General features: G+C 45.8%; 2 protein-coding genes across 2 annotated transcripts; both read right to left on the bottom strand.

The window, feature by feature from the left end:
• Positions 1–871: 871 nt before the first annotated feature.
• Positions 872–3,013, bottom strand: LOC100722063 (free fatty acid receptor 3-like). Its single transcript, XM_003466618.3, has 2 exons — positions 2,580–3,013; positions 872–2,343 (listed from the first exon to the last, which is right to left on the bottom strand). The coding sequence occupies exon 2, from the start codon at positions 2,333–2,335 to the stop codon at positions 1,358–1,360; it is 978 nt and encodes a 325-aa protein (XP_003466666.1). The 5' UTR covers positions 2,336–2,343; positions 2,580–3,013; the 3' UTR covers positions 872–1,357.
• A 4,164-nt stretch (positions 3,014–7,177) lies between these two features.
• On the bottom strand, positions 7,178–8,363 carry LOC100721783 (free fatty acid receptor 1-like). The gene has a single exon (XM_003466617.2). It carries the CDS (start codon positions 8,114–8,116, stop codon positions 7,214–7,216), a length of 903 nt encoding a protein of 300 aa, XP_003466665.1. The 5' UTR covers positions 8,117–8,363; the 3' UTR covers positions 7,178–7,213.
• Between the last annotated feature and the right edge of the window lie 13,801 nt (positions 8,364–22,164).

The following is a 22,164-nucleotide window of genomic DNA, read 5'->3' as shown; positions in this document are numbered from 1 at the left end:
GCTTCTTCAAGTACTCACTGGTTCTGGGATCTGATGTAGGAGATTTTCATCTCTGGGTTAGTCCTCTCCCAGGTATGCCCAATCTCTGGCCTGAGTTGGACATGCATATATAATGTTATAATAATATATATATGAAAAGTTTTTAGTTATGCACATAAGAAGAGTGTATACTCTCACTGTCCCTTTCTTCTGCTCTATGTGTGTGCATGCACACGTGTGTCCATGCATTGTTTGTGTATGTGTGTGCATTATGCATGTGCATGTGTGTGTACATCAGTGCATGTGGGTATGCATAAATATGTGATTGTGTGCATGTGTACATGTACATGACTATGTGTGTGAGCATGCATACACTTGTGTACATGTGTGTGTGCATGCATGTGCATGAGCATGCGAGCATGTGTGTGTGTGGGTGCATGCTATGTGTATGTGTGTTACTGGGGATTGAACATGGGGACTTTGCATGAAGATACATCTCCAGCTTTTGGGTTTTTTTTTCTTTTAACTTGAGACAGGGTCTTGCTTAAACTTTTAGTCCTCTTGACTCAGGGATCGCACGTGTGTGTGCCACCATGCTTCACCTATACTTTATTACACTCTCCAAGACAATTTTCTCATTCAGTGCAGCCCAGGCAACCAGGTACAGGCAATGACAGTATGCACCTTGTAGCTGCAAAGGCTGAAAGAAGGTAACATGTCTGCCTACTGCTCCTTAAAGTAGGTTTGCTATTGTTTGCATTCCTCTACCCAGAGCCCTGGCCAGCATCTAGGTATCTTGCTGTTTAGCCCTTCTTCTTCTTCAGAGCCTGTGTTTATGCTTCATCCACCACATCCACCATAAGGAAAAACAGAAAACAACAAAATACCTTTTTCTTTTATGTGCCACCAACTTTATTTCAGTCATTTTGCTTCTGTAATAGCTCATAAGCTTCTTTAAAGATCTGAATTGGGTGAGCAATAGAAATTTTCTGGATAAGCCTATACAAGGGCAGATAGATTTTCCTCATCCCTGAGCCTTCTCTCCTCCCTCCTGCCCTTTCCTGTCCTAAGCCATGGGCAGCTGTCTTTGTCCTGGGCACTGGCTCATATTCCTCTAGGGCAGCCTCTCAAGGGTGGGAGCAAGGGAAAGGAGGTGAGATCTTGAGAGTTCAGCACACCCCTAGAAAGTCCAGAGGCTGCTCTGTCCCAGAGCCAACCGGGATCCAACCTACTGCTGCAAGGTCCTGCCTGGCTTGACTTAGACTCTAAGCTGGGGACACACACTTACTCAGCCTTTCTGCTCCAGAGGAGCTCAATTTCAGCACATACCATAAGGCTACCTATTATTCTGAAGCCTTCCTTGAGGCCACCCTGATTTCTAGGTCAGACAGTCCTGCGCCAACCACTCTCCTCCATCCTTGACCTTCAGTTCCGTGCTAACCTCCTGACTGCTGGGGCTCCAGCTTCCAGTCAGCCTCCCGAGAAGCTCGTGGAAGTCCACTTGGAACCTAGATGATGAGAAGTAGTAGACGAGGGGGTCAACACAGGAGTTCAGAGTGCTGAGGAGCAGTACGTAACTCCTCCATGTCGGGCTCTTGCCCTGAATGTAGCCCACCACATGTGACACATTGTAAGGTCCAAAGCAGACAAGGAAGTTGAGCAGAGTGGCCACCACCAGGCCAACAACCCTTCTGCGCCGGCGCCTGCTAGAGCTCCGGCCAAGAATCCACACCAGGCGGCTGTAGCAGTAGCTGGTGATGAGCAGAGGCACCACAAAAAGGACCACACCCATCTCCAAACGGACGGGCAGGAGAATGGCCAGCTGGTCCTGCCTGAATTCCAGGTAACAGGTCCCATTAGAGCCCTGGCTCTCATTGGAGATTGCCCAGAATTCAGTGACATAGACCACACTGCAGTGAGAGCTTGCCAGGAACCAGCAGATGCCACTGACCAGCCCAGCTTGAGCCAGTCTCGGCCGGGTCTTGTACCACAGAGGGTAGGCCACGCTCAGGAGACGCTCAACACTCACAGCTGCCAGGAAGAGGGAGGTGAGGTAGATGGTAGTGAAGAAGAGAAAGCCGGAGATGGGGCAGAGGATGAAGGGCAGGGGCCAGGTCATCCCACTGGCCGCTTCCACCATGCGGAAGGGCAGGAAGAGCAGCAGCAGCAGGTCCGAGAGGGTCAGGTTGAGCAGCAACACATCCACAGCCACTGGGCGGCGCCGGAGTTTACTCACGAAGATCACCAGGGCCATCAGGTTGAGGGGCAGCCCCACCAGGAAAGCCAATAGGTACACGGAGAAGTAGAGCCAGTGGTTGCCCGGGAAGAATGACCGATCCGAGTTTGTCTCCACCATCTTGGCCACTGGTGCAAGACAGAGATGGAGGTGGCAGTCTGGCTGGGGGATCTGCCTGTCCCTCTCTACAGCATCTCACCCATCAGCCAGTAATCTTGTCACCAAGACCACACTGCATGTCCCCTATGTTTCCCCAGCAGGGTCAGTTTGCCTGCCTTCCTGGTCCTACTGTGTCTCCTGTCATTCCCCAAACACAGAAAGCACCAAAGCACTCGTCCACCCAGCCCCTCAGCCTCATGCTCACCTGCTTATTGGAGAACCCAAGCGCTTTGCCATGCAGCAACTTGCCGGCTCTGCAGACCAAGTGGGTGAGCTATTTATTTGCAGAAATGATAAAGACCTGGCAGTGCCCATGACGTCACTCACTGTAGAACAGCAGCACAAAAGATGCCTTGAGCTCTGTTACCAGGGCTGCGTCAGTATGCAAAAAGAAGAGCAAATTCCACAACCTTGAGCCTCACTCCTCCTCTCCCCTGGCCACTCAGCTGGGATGCCCCAAACAGGCCCAAGCCAAATGCTGTGACTTCTCCTCCCCTCTCCTCCACGTGAATTCTGTCTGCTTCTCTAGAATGGCACTTTTCCAGTTTGCCTCTTAAGGCCAGGAGGCATGATGTGATGACACCGGGCTGGGCTCTAGAGCTGATTCTCTTTCCTGCTACCTTAGTGATTCAGGGTAAGTGACTTCAGTTCTGTGTCCCCTTTTCCCGTCTATAACAGGGAGATAATTGTGGTGATACTCTCATAGACTAAGATATTAATGCATGTCAAATGCTTAGAACAGGTCCGTAGATCCTGGCACTGTCCCTGCTGTAGTCCCTGGTGCAGTGCTGGGTTGTCCCTGGGGTGAAGATGATGGTGGTGATGGCTGTGGTGACAACACTAGCAGCTACTCCAGTGACATTATGACCCTATTCTTAGGGCACACCAGTTTTGTGTCTCAAAGAACTTTTATGTCACAAAGGGGCAGTGACTTGCTCCAACTGAAATACTTTGTTTAATATCACCAACAAGGGTCAAGCCCAAATTCTAGGTGGCTTCAATTGGAATGTCTTTGTTCACTCAAATACTTGCCAGTTACACTGCAATAGCATTTGCCACACATTAGAATGATTATCAGCAAAATTCAGACAGTACTGAGACAGTGAGAGGCTCCTGAGGCTCCTCTTCTGCCCCATGCTGGCCAGAGTGGATGTGGTCTCCTGGAATGTTGTCCCGCCCCTTTCTCCTTGCTACCTTTGCTTCCCCCTAAGGATGCACTTCCACAACTTACCTTGGTGTCCTCCTAGATCACTTTGCCACCACTCACCTGGCTGATGCAACAGGAGATGCAGCTTGGCTGTGGCTGAGGTGCCCTCCCCGGCCAAGCACAGCTCCATATGCTGCTGCCTTCTCTTAAGAAGCAATGGGAAACCACTCCGAGGTAGAAAACATCAGGAAGGGATCCACATCTATTATTAACATCTTCAACTTCCCCAAACCCCAGTAAGCTGTGGCTAGCCCAGCTAGCTCTCCTGAAGATTCCCTAGATTTGGCCTTGTTATTTTTTGCTATAGGTGTGACAGCTGTCAGTCAATCAACCTTATCTCCTGATATCCCATGTACAGCCTCCATGAGAAGCTACGACCATCCTGGATGCGCCATACCTTCTGCTCTGGGAGATGTCTGCCTTGATTCTTCTAGGCTTGAATTTGAATCAAGTAGTAGAATTGAATTTGGGGCAATCAGTCAGTTCCAGCCAGACAACTTGAGTGTAGACCAATTTGCAGGCTCAGATTTAGAGCAATCCAATGGTAGACTTTAGACCAATCTGCTAGCTTGGGCTGCATATATAATATATTCAGTCATAGAATAGCATATATAAAATATAAAGACAACATCCCTTACACTTCTAAATTGGTGTAGGAAGACCACTTCCTGTGAATTCATTCCTCTGTGCTGTAAGATAGGTCCTGTTCAAACAGCCTCACTTCAGTGAATGCACTTGTAACTTATCCCTCAGATGGTGTAGTCTTGGGGTTCTTATCTTGAGTAGTGATCACAGAGAGATTGTTGAAAAAGAAAATTATAAACACTAAGGACGTTAGTTCTGAAGAGACCAGCTGACAGGCAGCATTAGAGGCAACAGGCAGTGCCGACAGATGGCATCCAGTATTGGTGTTTATGATTAACTGGAGTCTACCAGCACCGAGGCTCTGAGCCATGACACTAAGGCCTAAGGACCATTGGTGCTCAAAACCTGGAGCTGCTAACAGAGCTGCACTTCGCTGATTCATGAATTGAACAAAAGAACCCTCCAGTGCTCGGTAACAATACCAAGTGTTGGCAAGGACGGGGGAAACCTAAGCTCCCATTCATTGCTGTGAGAATACACAACAGTACAAACACTTTGGAAATAATTTGGCAATCTCTTAAAAGTTAAACATCAATTTACCATGAGACCCAACAACTTCATTACAGATATTCACTTATAAGAAATGAAAACATATGTGCATGCAAAGACTTTCTCATTAATGTGCATAACAGTATTCGTCATAGTAGCTGAAAAGAACCATTTGCCAATGAATGTGCACATCGTACAATGATATCCTATTGGACAATGAATACAACACACTACCGATGCATACTACAGCATGGATGAACATTATGCTAAGTGAAACAAGCCGGACATAGACCATATCTTATATGATTCATTTAGACAAGATGTTCAGAACAGGCAAATATAGAGATAGAAGTAGGTTAGTTGTTAGCCTAGGGACTGGGGGTAGAAATGGAGATGAACTGTAAATGAATATGAGGTATCTTAGTGGGGTAGTGAAAGTTCCAAGAGCTAGATGATGGCCATGGGCGCGCCTAACAGTAAGTTTACTACATTCCATTGACTCATAGACATTGGCGCGGGTGAATTTTATGTTACATACATTATACCTCAATTCAGTATAGCTGGGAAGAAAACAACGCAGACCCGTTTCCCTGTCTTTATGGTTATACTGGAGAGAGAGTGGAGTGACAGGGAGTAAAATAAAGCCATCAAAGCAAAAGAAGAAAGAGAATCAGAAGACAATGCAGGGAGGGGGACCAAAGGTCTGCAGCTTGGCCTCCTAAGGCAGGAGGGGGGTGGGGAAGAGGTCATGAGGAACCACACAGGCCCTCCCAGACCCCAAGAAAAATGTAGATTCTCCCCTGAGTGGGTGAGGGAGCAGAGGTAACTGGGAGCCATGAGCCAGCATCCAGCAAAGGGCCCAGAGCCACAGGGATGGAGGGTGATTCCTAGCCTGATCCGGATAAGCAGTGAGTCCACCCTGGCTGGAGTTGAGGCTTTAACTAAAACTCTTTAGTTATCCGCACTACCCAGGGGCCAAGCTTATTTCTAACTTTCACAGAAAATTTTTTAGCCTCTCTGGCCTGTTCCTTATTTATAAAACATGGGCAATAGATTTTGGGTGGGTTGGGAGCATTTCTTCCTTCAACCAATGTTTACGAACACCTCCGATAAGCCACTGTCTCTTCTTGATGCTGGGCATCCACCGCTGCATCAAAAAAAATCCTTTCACTTATACATATTCAAGCACCCAAAGAAGTCATCACTTAAACCAGGTGGTTCATGCCAGCTACACAGGTACAGTTGTGCTCCTGGATGTGGTGGCTCTGTAGACATTAGAGGAAAAGGTCTGGTTCCCAGTAGGGCCACGTTTGAGCAGATGCCCACCTGCTTTTCTCCTTGATAACTTTCTTCCCTGCCCTCCCTCTCGTGGGCTGGGCTGCCACTTTTCATCTTCCCCAAATGTACCACCAATCTAGGTGTTAACCAGCACCCCAAGTCTTCGAATGTCCTTCATGGTGGAGACCCTGCTCTGAAGAATGCTATCCGACTTCTAGCCCTTTCTTGCTGTGCAGCCTAGGGGATGTTTCTAAGTCAAATGACATGAGGGTAATATACCTGGCCGTGGGGGACAAGCTACCTTAGTGCTAGAAGGTAGAAGGGCTTTGGGGCAGGTGGAAAAGCACCCCTTTTCAGGGTGCTGCCTGCTATTGAAGGGATGGGTGAAGCCTTTGTTCAAATTAGAACACGGAGCTCCTCTCTTGAACAGAAGCAAGGCAGGCCGGTGGCTGGGTGCGCAAATGCAGTGTGCAATTTAGTGAGCATTTCCCTGTCTGCCTGGTGTCTGCCCATCTGAACATCATCAGCCTGCTAAACGGAATAGTCCTGTGAGCCAAAGCACTGTTGTGTATGTTCAGGTACTAAAGAGGCTCAGGCAGGAGGATTGCTTGACTCTAGGAGTTAGAAAATATCCTGGGTAACATGGTGAGACATTGTCTCTTAAAAAGCAAGTGAAATGATGGGAAAGAATTGTGTTAAGACGAAACGAGATAACAGTCATTGTAAAGCATTCAGCATGGTACCTGTCACTTGTTAGGGACAGTTTGCAACTGTCCCCAACAGCAGTTTGTAGCCCTCCCCAGGCCAGGTTCCAGTTTGCAATTCAAATGCTGCCCCCTTGTGAGTTCACATGGTATGGCCGTATTATCATTTTGTCTCCTGCCTCCGGAAATTAAAATGCACTTTACAGTAAGTATATCATCAGGATGGCCACTTTCAGATTAGAGGCAAACTTCTCTCCTCCATTCTGTGAGCAGGAGGCCGGTCTGTAGTCAGTCAACAGACAGGCAGTCAGGACTTGGGGTGCGAAACAGGCTGGAGACATAGCTGGCTTGAGCCCAGGTCCGGGCGGGCCTTCACTCTCTGTGGACCAAGATGCTGTCTCTCCAGGCTCCGCTCTTTCCATGAGTGGCTCCAGGCAATGCTGCCATGCTGTTCTGGAAGAGGCCTGGAGAAGCCACTGGACTCTGCTCCGTGTCCCTTTCACCCCGCAGGGGCTGCTACTTCTGGGATGGTCCTCCTGGCTTTCGTGCCGCACATGTCATCCCCCGGCTAGGACCTCTCCCTAAGTAGCCTGTCACCAGTGGATTGAATACTACACTCCAGGCCCCTGTGATGAGCCCCAACTTGCGCCAGGGACCTCCCATGTTGGGGTGCAGGAAGCCAGCCACATTGGAGGCACTGTAGGGGCCCAGGCACAAAAGCAGCGTAAGCAGGGCCCCACCAGCTACCCAGGCTGCCCGTACCTTCCGCCTGTGGCTCAGGCCTGAGTGGACCAGTGCCCGGAGGCAGCCCACGTAGCAGAAGGCCGTGATGATCAAGGGCACAAAGAATAGCAGCAGAGAGAAGCTGAGGCGGGCGGGGCCAGCAGAACCAGGGTCCCAGGCCTCCAGGCACACAGGGGAGCCATTAACAGCTTGGTTGATGCCCAGGGAAGTGGTGCTATTGTGCAGCCAACCTCCTGGAGCCTCTAATATGAGAACCAACCCCAGGTGACAGAGCACCAGGACCCAGATGGCCACACACACCCCCCAGGAATAGCGCAGCCTCCGGAGGGCTTGATAGCCCAGGGGAAAGGCAGCCCCCATGTAGCGCCCAGCGCTCAAGGCAGCCAGGAAGACACCGCCCGCATATATCGGGGTGAAGTGGGCCAGGGCAAAGATTGGGCAGAGTGCAGCTGGGAAGGGCCAGACCCCCCAGGCCAGGGCCTCCACTGCCTTCAGGGGCAGTGAGATGGCCAGCAGGAGGTCAGAGCAGCCCAAGTGGAGGGTGTAGACCAAATTGGGGGTGAGGCGGAGTCGGGCTTGCGCCACCACACCTCGGAGGACCAGCACATTGAGCGGGAAGCCCAGCGCAAAGGCGGCCACATAGAAGGCGAAGAAGAGCTGCGGGGGCAAATCCATAGGGCTGGAGACAGTGGCTATCAGTGCTGCTGTGCTCCCTGTCCTCAGATCGCCAGCCAGGGCAGGAGGAGCTCCTGGAATTCCCACTGTGGCTTCACCACAGCCTGGAGAAGCAGAGTCCAGGGTAGGTGCTGGATCAGAAATGAGGGTGTCAAGCCTTTGGTCCACACTGCCTGTACACCATGGGACCTCTCATGAGGAAAGAGTGCAGGTGTGCTGTCCCAGGAGAGGGCCCGCCTCTGGATTCCTGAGACCCTGGGGAGAGAGCAGAGGGAGAGTTCAGCACAGGGTTGGAGAGCATACGTGGGCATGGGAATTAGAGCCCTGATCCACTCCCTGCCCCTTCCCCTGGCAAGAGGAACTGCTCCCCACAGTGTAGGGCATAAGTGGGGACCCCTCTCTTGGAAGAAGAGAAGTCAGTGTTTGGATAAAAAGAACACCAGGCCGAGGGGTAGACAAATGGAGTCCCAGAGGAGAGCCCAGCCACGAGCCAGGTCGCATCAGTGTCCTGGGTCACAACCTGAAATCTCAGGGGTTAACCTGGGTGGGAAGACCTGGGAGTCTGTGGAATAGTTGTTGGTGAAGAGTGAAGAGAGGAACGACAGAAAGCGCCACTTACCTCTTGATGCTGCCAGATGATTCTGAGGCTCCGGATTCCCCTCTCCAGGCTCCCAGAGGATGCCCAGAATGGGCAGTGAGCTGGAAGGGAGTGAAGGGCGGGGTGGCAGGGCCATTAGCTGAGGCACTAGCAGCTTGTGTGAGCAGCTAATGGGGCATCCCAGGCTAGGACTGAGGCTGAGCTGCAGGATGTGGGACTTCCAAGAAGATGCTGGGACACAGAAGGGGGTGTGCGTAGGAACGGGGTTCTGTCAGGTCAGATGAGGTCTATTTAGTCAGTGCCTTGAAGGGGCAGGGTTTATGGGGCACAGTCAGAGCTCAGCCCTGTGCCCTACCCACTTACCCACTGCCTGCTCAGTCCTGCCCCAGGGACCAAGTCTTCCCTGCTGCTGGATGAAGGCACAGGCAGACCCCAGTCCTTTTTCGCACCCTGAGTGACAACCTTCTCTCGTGACTCCAGCCCTCCCATCCATCATCATGGAGTAATGCAAAAGTGAGTGAGTGATGGAATCGTGCCCATGGACAGCTTGCACAGGCTGCAGGCACGCTTTCACCGAGACAGGGCTCTTCTCGTCCCCGTTTCCTTACCCTGCTGGTTCTGTGACAGTGTTTTGTGACCTGTGCAGTGTTGGCCGAAGACAGGGGAAGGGACCAGTCAGAACCTTCTGGTTGGCTCTGGAGCAGCCAGTCTGTGGTCTCTGCTGTGGTCTCTCTGAGGGGCAGCACTGTCTGAGCTAACTGCTCCCTGGGTATGGGGTGAGGACACTGGGATGGGCTCCGTGGAGACGGGAGGGAGGGGGTCTCTGGTAGGTTGCTTTGTTCCTCTCAGTGCTGGGAATCCAGCTGGGCACTCAGCCCTCCTTGGTGTGTGTGATGGTGGGGGGGTCCTTTTGTCTTTCTAGGAAAACTTCCTAAGCAAAATTTAAAATGGTCCTGAACTCCCGCCCCCTACCTCTCTCCATCTTCCTCCCTTCTCTCAGATGTACATGAAAGCTCTCTGACTCTGTCTCCGACTGTGCCCATGTGTCTCTGTGTATCTCTTTGCCCCCCAAAGTGACTTCATAGCTCTTTGCTTTTAGAATTCTTAGGGGCTTGTGTTGGTCTCCAGAGTGCTCTGCCTCTTCCAGATTTCAAGGCAGTGTAATCAGCTGCTCTCACCAGGCTGCGGGCTGTGGTTCTCCTATATCAACATCTCCCTCCAAAGAAAGTATCCAACTTCCTCCTCTGATGATGGAGTCCAGATTGGTGTTTGTTTGTTTGTTTGGGAATTTTTTTCAGGGGGAGGTAGTTCCAACTCCATGGTAGACACCTCACCCTGAACATAGAATGGCTTAATACCTGCTGAGTATTTTGTGTTTGGGAACACTGAAAAACTAACAGAACCGACAAAAACATCAGAGTACCATGTCACCTCCCATGACAAGTGCTGGAAAAAGGGCAGAGCTCTTGGGAAGCAATGGGTCTTCCAGGTCTCTGCTTTGGTTCTACTCAGCCAGCTGTTCAGTCCCTTTCAAGTGTCACCAGCTCACAAGGGTTTCATGGTTCCTCTAGCTAATCTCTCGCCTGCCTGCCCTCTATTCATCCTTGTGTTTAGTGAAGATTTTGGTCTGATTTGCCCACTCATGGTGCACAGTAGATGCTGTGGGACCTGGAGGATTGTGAGACCTCCAGGGCTGAGGGGCTGGGTGGAGGCTGCTGTGTTCTGCAGTCCCGGGCCTCCCAGCTTCCTGGCCACCTGCTCTTCACGCCTCAGCAGTGTCTGTTGACAGCCACATCTCATGGTCAATGGCTCATAAAGTCAGTTTATGTCAGCGGCTGGGCTCAGGAACAGGATGGCAAGGCACCTGATGGTTGCCAGGAGCACGAGCCAGGGCTTATCAAGATCAAGGCTTCCTTCACCTCTTTCCAGGGCCTCCTGTCCTACAAACATTTGGACTACACTAGACACCTCCAAGAATGGCACTGGGTCCTAGCCCTTTTGGCCCCTAACGATAGACTCCGAACTGGATTAATTAGTGTTCAGTAAATGTCTGTCCTTACAAAATGAATGGATCACTGAATAGCACAGGGCTTCATTTTTAGGTCCAGAAACCCAAAACTTCCTTCTCTTTTTCAAACACTTTTCAAAGTCCCACCTTCCTTCAGTGATCCTAATGGTTCACAGGAACTCAAACTAGAAACAAAGTGGATTGATGGTACATGCAGTGGATCCTTCTGCAATGATTCTAAGAACTGCCATTCTAGGATTGAGCAGAGATGGGAAGGGAGAGCAGGAAAGGAAGGTGACACTTCAGGGGAACCTATATGTGGTGCACGTACCGTCCATTTAGCACCTTGATGCTTCGTAAAGCATACATCTCTACCTCTGAGAAAAAGGGGTCATGGCTCGTTGGCTGGGCAGGTGAATGAATGGATGAAGCGAGTTTAACCTGAGAGGGGAGGGGACTAGAACACCTGCCTGGAAATTCTGAGCCAGTGAAACCAACAGAGAACTGGGAAGAGAGTGAGGGTGAAAGACAGGTCAACTGTGAGGTTCCTCTGGGCCTGTGGCCTTTGAATATTTTGCAGCTGTGAATGTGAAAGAACTTGGTAGATCCCCTTTTGAGAATAAGTATGAATACTAACTTGTTTTTTTTTTATATATGCTTCAAGAAATATAAGCAAAACATGGAATTTTATTTTTTAGGGACTTCTGGTTTCTGTACTTGAACTTGTGAACTGTGACTTTAACATGTAGAAGATCAGACCAAAGTTCTTGTACTGTCTCAAAATTAAAAGTGAGCTGAGGTTGTAGCTCAGTATGAAGAATCTGGGTTCAATTCCCCTTAGCCTAACAATTAAAAAAGAACGTTCTTGGAGAAAAATCAGTGTCTCCTGAGAATCAGCCATGCTGGGATTTGCACAACCAACCAAGAAAGCAATGAGCCAGTCTTCTTGGTAAAGGGCATGAGCTGTACACATACCCGGGAGAGAAAAATCATTGAGCCTACTGGTGTGCAGGCTGAAAATCAAATGTTCCCCTACCCCTTTAGCAGCCGATGATTCTGAAGTCATCCTGAGTTGATAGCATCTAAGACACATAAAGCAACTAAATGCTTGTATTGTTTGTTTGATTATGCTGACCTAGGGTCAGCGGTCTGAGTATCTCTTGGTTGCTCATGGATGAAATGTGCAATATAGCAATATGGGGATTTCCTTCTGTCTTGTCTTTGAAGTCCAATATTGTTTTCACTGTTTTGATTTGTTCTGATTAATTAATTTCTGAAATTCCATATTCTGTTTTGGTTGGTTTTATAGTTTTTGGTTTGATTTTGTGATATCTGATTGAGTGGAAGACTATTGTGAAAGTAACAAGGTATACTATGGTAGCTATTATCGTTTTTTTTTTATTTAAGGAGAAAAAGAAAAAAACAGAGAAAGGGTACAAGTTATACATAATTTCAGAAAAAATAAACAATAGGAAATCACTAGTTAATAGATTGCATATTGCTATCTTAGAAATATGCTTTAATTTTGTAACTTGAACAACTGTTTCTAAGATAACAATATGTAATCTATTAACTAGTGATTTCCTACTGTTTATTTTTTCTGAAATTCTGTATAACTTGTACCCTTTTACTGTTTTTTTCTTTTTCTCCTTAAATAAAAAAAGTTGTTCAAGTTACAAAATTAAAGCATAAAAAGTGGACATTCAAACAATGAGACTGCAAACAGTTCTGTTCAGTGATCCAACAAAACTCAGTAATATGGTTATCTTAAACACTTAAATATACATGCAGTTATATCCTTTAGAGCACTTTCTTTTCCTCTCTTTTGTACAATGACAATTACACATTTTGGGTTTTATTTCTCCCACAGTTCTTATTACTTATTTTGAAGAGAATAAAATCAAATGTGCCATAACAAAACAAAGTCAGTCAAATCAAAAGGGTGGACATGATATATAATGTAAAAACAAAATACAAGGTGATCAACAATGGTTATGATAATGCCTCTTGTTATCTTAAAAAGAATTGCCTATATCATCAGTTATAATAAAATTGAACAAAACGGTAAAGAATAAAACCAATAAAATCAAAACACTGGAGACATTACAGGACTTCAAAAGAATATAAGAGTCAAACCAGAATGGGTGTTATAATGAATCTTATTGGCTTCACAGTTGTTGCCTATACTCTTGAACTTGGTATTATCAAGCAAAACAGAATACAGGAAAATCAGTCCAAGCAAGATGCTAAGAGCAATACAGGGTTTCAAATCAAGTTAATAGGAAATCAAAGTGGGTTACTATAATATATCCTGCTATTTTTTATTTATTTTTCCCTTAATTAAAAAGATAAAAATAAAAAAGTAAATAATTTTAAAAAAGGGGGGATTGAGATAAAAGAGGACATAACAACAAAACAGCACAGGTCAAAGCATAACCATTTAAGCAAAATAGTGTTTCACCACAAGATATCCTGACATAAAAGTAGTTACCATAGAGTCTCTGTCCTTGAAATCTTTGAGCAGTACTTCGTATACTGTAGCACCAAACATATAAAGACAATGTAAAACCATTCAAGAGAATGACAGTATTACAGGGTATTTAGAATCAACTAACAGAAAATGAACAATGGTTTCTGTATAATCTCCTTGTCTATAAAAGTTTTTGTTTATATTATCACATATAATAAAATCCAATAAGATACAACATGTTAAGACTGATGGACACAAAAGAACAAAAGCTTGATGGGACTTCCAAACAAGATGATATTAAATCAGTACTAGCTATTATGATGTCTTGCTTTCTCCAAAATGGCTGTTCCTACTGTCCAACCTTCTCTGCCTCATTTCTGCCTCATTTTTTGTTATTAGGTGTCAGTTTGTCTTCTTCATTTAGCTTTCTGCTCCATTCATTGTGGCCTCTCTGCCACTGTTTCTAGAATCTTGGTATTTTTCTTTTTTTAGAATGTCCTGCAGTATTCTCTGTAGAGTTGAAATGGTGGCTGCACATTCCCCTAGTTCCTCTTTATCCTGGAAGTACCTTATTTTTCCATCAATTTCTAGGGACAGTTGTGCAGGATATATCAATCTTGGCTGGAGGTTATTATCTTTCAAAGCTTGAATTATTTCCCCTCATGCTCTTCATGATTTGATGGTTTGTGCTGAGAAGTCTGCTGTAATTTTGATGGGTGTTCCCTTGTAAGTGATCTGTTTATTGTCTCTGATGGCTTTTAATATTCTGTTCTTATATTGGATTTCTGGAGTTTTGATTATTGTATGCCTGGGTGTAGCTCTGTTTGGGTTGTAGGTGGCTGGGGTCCTGTATGCCTCATACACCTGGGTATCTTTACCATTTGCTAAATTAGGGAAATTCTCCTGGATTATTTCTGTGAATAGCCCTTGTAGTTCATTTGTTTTTGTCCCTACTTCTTCTTTTACATTCTTAATTCTCAAGTTAAAGATCCTCTTATCATCTTCTAGCCTTTGTATTATTGCTGTTTCCTTAAGAAGTTTTTAATTTCATGCTCCCACATTACAAATCTGTCCTCCAGTTTAGATAATCTATCCTTAGTGTCTTTCAAGCTGTTATGCCAGTTTTCAATAGAGTTTTTAGTTTCCTGGTAATCTCTTTGAACCTGCTTCACGTATTCTATGTTTTCTCTATTTTCTCCATCAAACATTTCTCCCCTTTTTTTCTGTTCTTCCATTCCACCATCTATTTTTTCTTGGGTGGTGCTTAGCATTTCTCTAACTCTTCTACTTATATCTTGCTTTACTTCGTTAAATACTTCACTTTCGAACTTGTCTATGAGGCTCCAGAGATATCGCTTTATGTCTATTGGTGCCGTATCTGATATTGCATGTTTTCTGTCCTCATTCTCCTTTGCATTTCCCTTTCCTGGATCAGTGTTCTCAGGATTGGGGGCCAAGGACCCTTTCTTGTGGCTCCTTCTTCCCATACTTCTTGTTCCTTCCATACAAGCATATATAGGAGGCCCAGTTTCTTTCTTTGTGGGTTACAGTTTGTTTGAATTGCACCAGCTAGGTGTTCCCGCCCACTGCAGTGTAGTAGGGAGACACAGACCTGGGCAGCCTCTGCTGGGCCCGCTGGGTCAACCTACTGAAGGCTTCACTGCTAGGGTGTACCGCCAGATGCTGGGACCTGGTTTGGGCTAGCCTACTGGGTCTTACTCCATGGCGTCACCCAGGCCAATCGCTGCCCACCAATCCCAATTGAGAGGGGAATATGCGACTAAAGTCACTGCAGCATCCTGTTCTGGCTAGTTTTCCCAGTCCCTGAATGTCCTCTGTTGGAGCCTCCTAGTCTATGGAAGGGTCCCTATTCCTCTCACTCACTGCAGGTCAATGGACGGCTCCCTGCCAGTCCCGCTCTCAACTCCATTTGCAGATTCCCACTCTCAGAGGTTTCGCATCTCTGTCCCTGCTGTGCCAATTCAGACAGAGCAGTGGCAGCAGGAAATTCAAATCACGGCTTCCAGAGGTGTGGGTTCCAGCTACAGTGCTGAGATTTTATCTGTTCCGGTTATAGCACTGGGATTGCATTTCCTGTTGATTTCTCTCAGGTTAGTTCATTCCTGGGTCGGCAGGGTATATCTCCCCTTGCTTAGAACTCCTCACACTGCACCATTCCTGGATTCTAAGCTGGCTATCTCAGAGAGCTTCCATAGCTGCCATTATCTATCTGCCATGTTCTTCTGGAAGTCCTCCAAGTTAAGCTTTTAAAGGAAACATCAGGTTCCTTGCTTAACTGTCACTGCTAAATTTTAGTTCCCAAGAACAACTGGGCAGATACAAATTTCCTTGTTCGAAGCACCTGCAGCATGGGTCTGGAGGAGGACCAGAACTCCTGAGATCCAGCCATGGTGGGACCCAAGCAGCTTATTCACCTGCCCTCTTGGTAAGCACCTGCAGTGTGGGCCTGGAGGAGAACCATTTCCTGTGAGCCTACTGCCATGTAGGCTGAAAATCAAGCACCCTTTCCCCACCTGCCCCCTCCCACGATAGCTACTGGGGATAGATGTCTCAGCATCTCTTGGGAGGATGACCATATACCGTATAGCAAATATAGGTGATTTCCTTCTATCTTCTGTTTGAAGGCATAGGTTGTTTTCACTGTTTTGTTATGTTTCTTTTGCTCTATTCAGTATTCTTAATTGGTTTTATAATGTTCTATTTTGGTTTGATTTTGCTATATCTAATTGACTGGACAACTATTGTGACATTAAAGAGATATACCATAGTACATATTACTACTATCACAATATCCTACTGTGAAACCCCTTAACCAATTTCACTGCATTTTCTCAATTGGCTTTGTTCTGTCTTGTGTTGTTGAATTTTTACTACTTTCAAAATAAAATTTAAAAAAAAGGAGACATCTGGGTTTGGGAGGGAAATGAAAAAGGTCTTGGGACTCCAGTTGCAGCCACATGACTGCAGGAACAATCACTCCCACCTCACTCAGTGTCGCCTTCACTTCTCTGTACCACGTCTAACCAGTGATTTCTCTGGAAGTCCCACCACTCCCACTGTGCCCCTTGCAGACTCACATTTCTCACCCCTAGACAAAGCATGCGTTCAGAAGACAGAAGAAAATTGAGACTGCTATGGATTGAGAACTGGTGGTCAACTTAACACCAGCTGGATTACATTAGCATGCATTGAGCGAAGATGCTCCACCTGATTAAAGTTGCCAGGATAAATAGGTGGAGAAGAAGGGAGGTAATGAGAGCTGAGGCATTAAGGAGGCATTGTGTGTCCTCCTACAAGTTGCTGTCTGAGCTGTTGGTTCTGGAGAAGCTTTGGTCCTCACATCTAGCATTGCTTTCTGGCTCCAGAGGGGAAGACATGTGCTGCTTGGTCTCCAGGATGAACTCGTCACGCTGCTTCCTGGTACGTACCTGACTGTGCTTGTCTTCGGAGGAGCTCGGGGCGTCTGTGTCGCTGAGGATGGCTGTGGTGCCTTCAGGTTAGCCCTGGTCTTTGTTGTGAGTGTAGCTTCTCAGCTCCAGCATAGAACCCTCATCCCACTAGCACAGTTCCTTCATCCTGCTGGCATAGACTTTCTGGCTCCCACCGCTGACCCTTGGGTCTTCCCAGCATGGATCTGTAAAAGAGACAAGCATGAGTTCTTCTTGTGGGCTCTGGCCTCCAGTTGGACTCGTGGGAGGCAGTGTCCTGAGCTCTGGATTTTTATATGGATTCATGTGGGACATTACCGTGAGGTTTAGGCTCTTGACTAAATAATCTATGTCTTTGGTGTTGTGAATAGATTTCCTGCATTTTCCTGTGTTAACTTTTGGTGACCATTATGAAAATATTATAAACTCCATGTCTACTCCTAATTGTTCTCCGTGTACAACTGCTGACTACAACAGAGAGTAACCTTAGAGCTCCTCTAAGCTATCACTCAAGGTCAGCATTTAAGAGAAAAATAAGAGGCTGGGGCTGTAATGCAGGGGTACAGAGCATATTCAACTTGGATAAGGCCCCGGGTACAACCTCATCAATCATTCAATCAATCAATCAATCAAACTTGAGGTTGAAAACTTTTTGTGGTAACATAATCCTATTTATACCATTCAACACTTGTGAATATCAGAATAAAGGGGCAGGTGGATGGAGATTCCCAGCCTCAGTGGGGTTGTTTGTTCCCTTGAGCTTTTATTTTGTCCCCTCAAGTCCACACTAGCACCATCTCCAACTTGCCCTGGGCCCTTCCCGAGTCCTGTCCATATTCTGCCCTCTCCTCATAAGGCCAATCATGTACCTTCTTTCTGTCTCATCTTTGTAGGGCTGCAACCTCAGTGACCTCTTCCCTGGGCCCCTGTTTTTGTCTTTTCCTGGAGGCAGACAGATGCTTCTCAAATATGCTGGATTTTGCCAGGAATGATGCAGCTCACCTGTAATCTTTTCATCCTGGGAGCCTGAGGCAAGAGGATTACAGATTGCATCCTAGCCTGGGCAGTTTAGCAATTCACCAAGACCCTGTCTCAAAATTAAAAAATTAAATAAAAAAGAGCTTCGCTTGTAGCTCAGAACAAAATCTCTGAATTCATTCTCCAACAGCAACAACAAAGAATCTCAGAAGCAGGAGCAATGTTCTAATAGGACCACCTATTTCTCTTGACCAAACAGCAGGATTTTATACCTGGGGAGTCCAAAAGAGGAAGGTTAACGGGTGAGCTCTTTCCAAGGCAGCTTGACCTCCCCGTCTCCTACTAGATTCCGTCCCCAGCAAACATATTTCTCTCAGAACCCAAATCTTAACTGTTCTTAGGCTCCCTTCTCTCTCTGCATTCCATATCCTTTCTCTGGGCAATTATTCCATGTTATTCTGCACAAGCAGCCACTTTCTTGCTCCTCCGTGCTCTAGCTGCATCTGCTCCTCTCTCCCCATCTCTTCTCTGGACACCGCTGACTTGCTCAGTTTCCTGTCTCTTGCCAGGAGGCTGCAGCTGAAGTTGGTTAGAACTGTTAGTACTGTTTGATTTCCTCTGGCCCCTCGAATCCCTTCTTACAAATGTTCCCACCACTATCCTGAGTCTAAGTTCCTTCAAGGGTGAGCTGGGTTCTGAGCTTTTCTTTCATTCATCTGCTCCCACTGGGCTGTGCCCTAGCTGGGCCACCCTCTTCTCACTCTTGTTCTGTTGCCCTGTCCATGTTGCTTGCTGTTGGTGCTTTGACGTACCCACAGGAAATTAGTCACTCACACAGATGCTTTGTCTCTGCTCGGGGGTTTTGTGTGACTTAACACTAGCTGTCCGACCCTGTCAGCTGATACTCTCCTTTTTCTCTCTGTCCTAGGAAAGGTGACTCACAGCCATATTCTCTTCCAGTAATCATCTCTTGTCATTCAGCTCTTCACTCCCCAGTCCCCACTTTTTTAATCCTGGATCCAAGTAGTCTCTGCACATTCTGGATTTCCTACCCCCGCAATCCCACACGATTGGGACAGTGCAGGCAGAGGGGCAGCAAGCTCTGAGTTCAGGCTGAGTATGTTCAAGACAGCTGAGGAGGTCAGAGTGACTGCAAGAGGCCCAACTAAGCTCAGAGCCGTGGCAATGAGGTGAGGCAGTTGGCACATTCGAGAACCTGTGCCTGTGGTCAGGATGCAAAAGGACATCTGGGTTACAACTGGAAGCCCCTGGATGGCAGGGATGTGATGTAATATTTCACGTTTCCAAAGATCACTCTGAGTGCTGAGTGAGGAGGAAGCTGGAGCAAGAAATAACTAAGAAACTGTTCTCTAACTGTTTCTAGGACAGGACCATGTAACTTCTTGCACTATAAAAATCTAAGTGTATGTATATGCCTGTGTAGGTATCACTTTATTGCTGCCAAAAATATAAATTAAATCAAGCAAAAATATTCACATCTAGTACAGCCTGAGCATTTATGTGCTATGGTGCTAACTTCAGGGAACTTTGACTAATGAAACCTCAGTTTGATTTGCTTGGGAATCATGTAGGGGACGAGTAAATCACCCTTCTGGGTGTGTCTGGGTTGCTCATGAAGGTATGACCTTGGGATTTATATCTGCTCTCTTGTTCTTCCTCTCTGGCTCTGTTCCCGTGGTCTGCTTCCTCGATGCTATAAACTAAGTAGCTTAACTCCACCATGCCCTGTTTTTAAAGTATTCCTGCTTTCCAATCCACTTACCATGGACTGAATTCCTGTAACTGTGAGCCAAATTAAACCTCTCATCTTCTAAGTTGTGGATGGAGGATATTGTGTTTTAGCAACTGGAAAGCTGACTTTCCAATACAGTTTCCATTACAGCAAGTTGATCTGTGTAGGCTGTAAGCAGCACAGCACACACTATAGAGCCATGACCTTATCTTCTCTTGAGCTGTTGAGAATTTTGGATCAATGTAGACATCCAAAAGAAGAAGACATATCAGCCTGGCAATAGCTGGATCACTAAGCCGACTTACGCCACCCACTGCACATTAGCCAGCTGTGAGAGCTGGTCAATCAAATGGACACAGAGCAATGTCTCGGTGCTATTTTAACACAGTCCTGTTTTTCTGATTATTCATGGGCTGCACATGTCTCCACAGACTGCAGGCTTTCTTAGCTCCTAATGACCACAATGGGCTGGTATCTCGCCCTAGCTCTTAATTACAGCTACAGAGGCCAGTGCTGGCTCATTTGCAGATTTAATGATAAGATATTGAGGAGCTTAGAGATTTAGCAGGAGGCTTGGAGAACCAGGCTAGAAATGTAAAGGAAACTGTTCAGCCAGGGTAGTATCAGAAATCATGCCTCTAACTCAATGGCAGTGAGTACACAGGACCCCCCAGGACACCATGCATGCACTGTACTCTACATTGAGTCCATTACCACTACTGCCACCATTGAAGTCATTTTCCGCTCTCTCGCCTTCTTTGCACCTTTAGCATCAGATTCAGAATTTGGGGCAGGTGCGTGTTATTGGCTTAATGTAGGTGTCAGGGTACTTACAATGATTATCAGCTTCTCAGACGGGAGATGGGTTCTGCCCCCCCTTCCCCCATTCACACTTGGACAGCTCCCTAAATGCAAAAGGAGTTCTGGTATTAGGCAGTGAAAAAATAATCAATGTTAAAAACCAGGGCTCTCAGGGGTCAGGACTGCCCAGACCACTTCCACTTTTTAGGTCCTTGATCTGTTAAAAAAGAAAAATCACAAAAGGCTAAAACAAGATCCTTTTTTTTTTTTTACAGAATATTGCATCAGTTTATTTCAGATGTGAAAAATTTAATTTTTAACTGCACCAAGTAAACTTAACTATTTAAGTATTTTTAAAGTCATTCCCTCCAATGCTGGGAAACCAAGCAAGCAGCTCGCCTCCCTGGTAAGCAGCTGTGCTGTGGCAAGCTGCAGCTGCCCTAAGGGGAGAACCACCGGTGTCTCCTGAGATCTGCACCATGTTGGAACTTAGGATGCTGGGAAAGCAAGCAACCAGCCTGCCCCCTTGCTAAGCAACAGTGAGCCTACTGGTGCACAGGCTGAGAGTCAGACATCCCACTTCCCTTCCCCCCTTTACTAAATGGGAACCAGAGATCTGAAAATCCCTTGGGAGGCTGACCATAGGCAATATAGCAGATAAGGGAGATTTCCTTCTACCATCTTTTTGAAGGCAAATATTTTTACTACTGTTTTGCTTTATTCCGATTAATGGCATTGTTCTATTCAATATTGTTTTGATAAGTTCTATAATGTTTTGTACTTCATTTTATTTTGCTATATGTGATTGAAAGAACAACTATTGTGAAAATAATGAGATATACTGTGATACTTATTACTGTTATCCCAGTAACCTGCTGTGAAGTTCTGTACCAGTTTCATCATACTGTCTCAATTGGCTTTGTTCTGTCTTATTCTGTTGTATTTTACTACCTTCAAAATAATAATAAGAAGAAAAAAGAAAAAAGTCATTCCCTCTAAAATGTAAGGGGGTTTTTCTTTTCCAACACCACAAACCATGGTTTCTCAATAGCTCTCATTTTGAAGGACTTCTGAATTGATAAGAAAACTGTTTTGGAGCTATTTTAGAACTTTTTTCCTCAAATGAAAACTAAATTTAGACAAATTACACATTTCATAGATTTCTCTACAGATTCTTTTACAGACCTAAATACACCGTATTACATGGTATAACTTCAATCTACTTGTCTCACAGTAAAAACCATCTATCTTGAAAAGTATGCTGGATACAGTCTGTGATTGTCTACTTAGTAGAATTACTGATTTATATCAAAGATTGTTTTACCATTTGTCAAAATAATTAAGTCAATACTGGACATTAGTCTTCCTCAAAGACAGTTGAACTAGTGCTCAAATCTTTTTTCATAGCTTCCCTTCTGTAAGTGTATGGAATTATGTAATACGAGCTTAATGGAGGACAAATAACCATTACAAATACTAACGCTTTAGATTAAGTCATTGACTAGTGTGGAAAAAGAAACTCCATAATGACAGGAAACCTACACACTCAACTCAAATGAGTATCTTTCTTTGGTCTTTAAATATCATGCACTTAATTTCAAGGCAGCTATTTGGTTTTCATAACCACATTTAGGGATACATTCACAGGACTGCTTCGATAGTCCAGGTGAAATAGTTATAGAAATGGAAGCAATGTGGTCTCAGAAATTTCATTTATATATCAAAATCTATTTTGATACCTGGAAGTTTACAACATGCAGAATTCTTCACGCTAGTTATACTTTTTGTAACTCAAAAGCACTCTTCTCTTGGCAAGAGCAAACTGAAACTTATCCATAGAGGTAAAAGAAATTAATATTAAACATTTCTCCTAAGTTTGGATTTAGATTAAGGAAGTAACACCAAATACCAGCCAGCATGGTCTTTCTACATTTTCACTAAGATTAGAACCATCAACCATTTTCCTTTATAAATTTTTTCTTCATGCTCAA

This window comes from Cavia porcellus, unplaced genomic scaffold (assembly GCF_034190915.1).
Source record: "Cavia porcellus strain 051 isolate PalLab524CR breed Dunkin Hartley unplaced genomic scaffold, mCavPor4.1 scaffold_7, whole genome shotgun sequence".
In the NCBI taxonomy this organism is placed as follows: domain Eukaryota; kingdom Metazoa; phylum Chordata; class Mammalia; order Rodentia; family Caviidae; genus Cavia; species Cavia porcellus.
Note: the sequence above shows the minus strand (reverse complement) of the source record. Positions and strands in the feature narration are given on the sequence as shown.

Coding starts and splice junctions, on each gene's coding strand:
- LOC100721783 (XM_003466617.2), bottom strand. CDS start 8,116: ATGGATTTGCCCCCGCAGCTCTTCTTCGCCTTCTATGTGGCCGCCTTT.
- LOC100722063 (XM_003466618.3), bottom strand. CDS start 2,335: ATGGTGGAGACAAACTCGGATCGGTCATTCTTCCCGGGCAACCACTGG.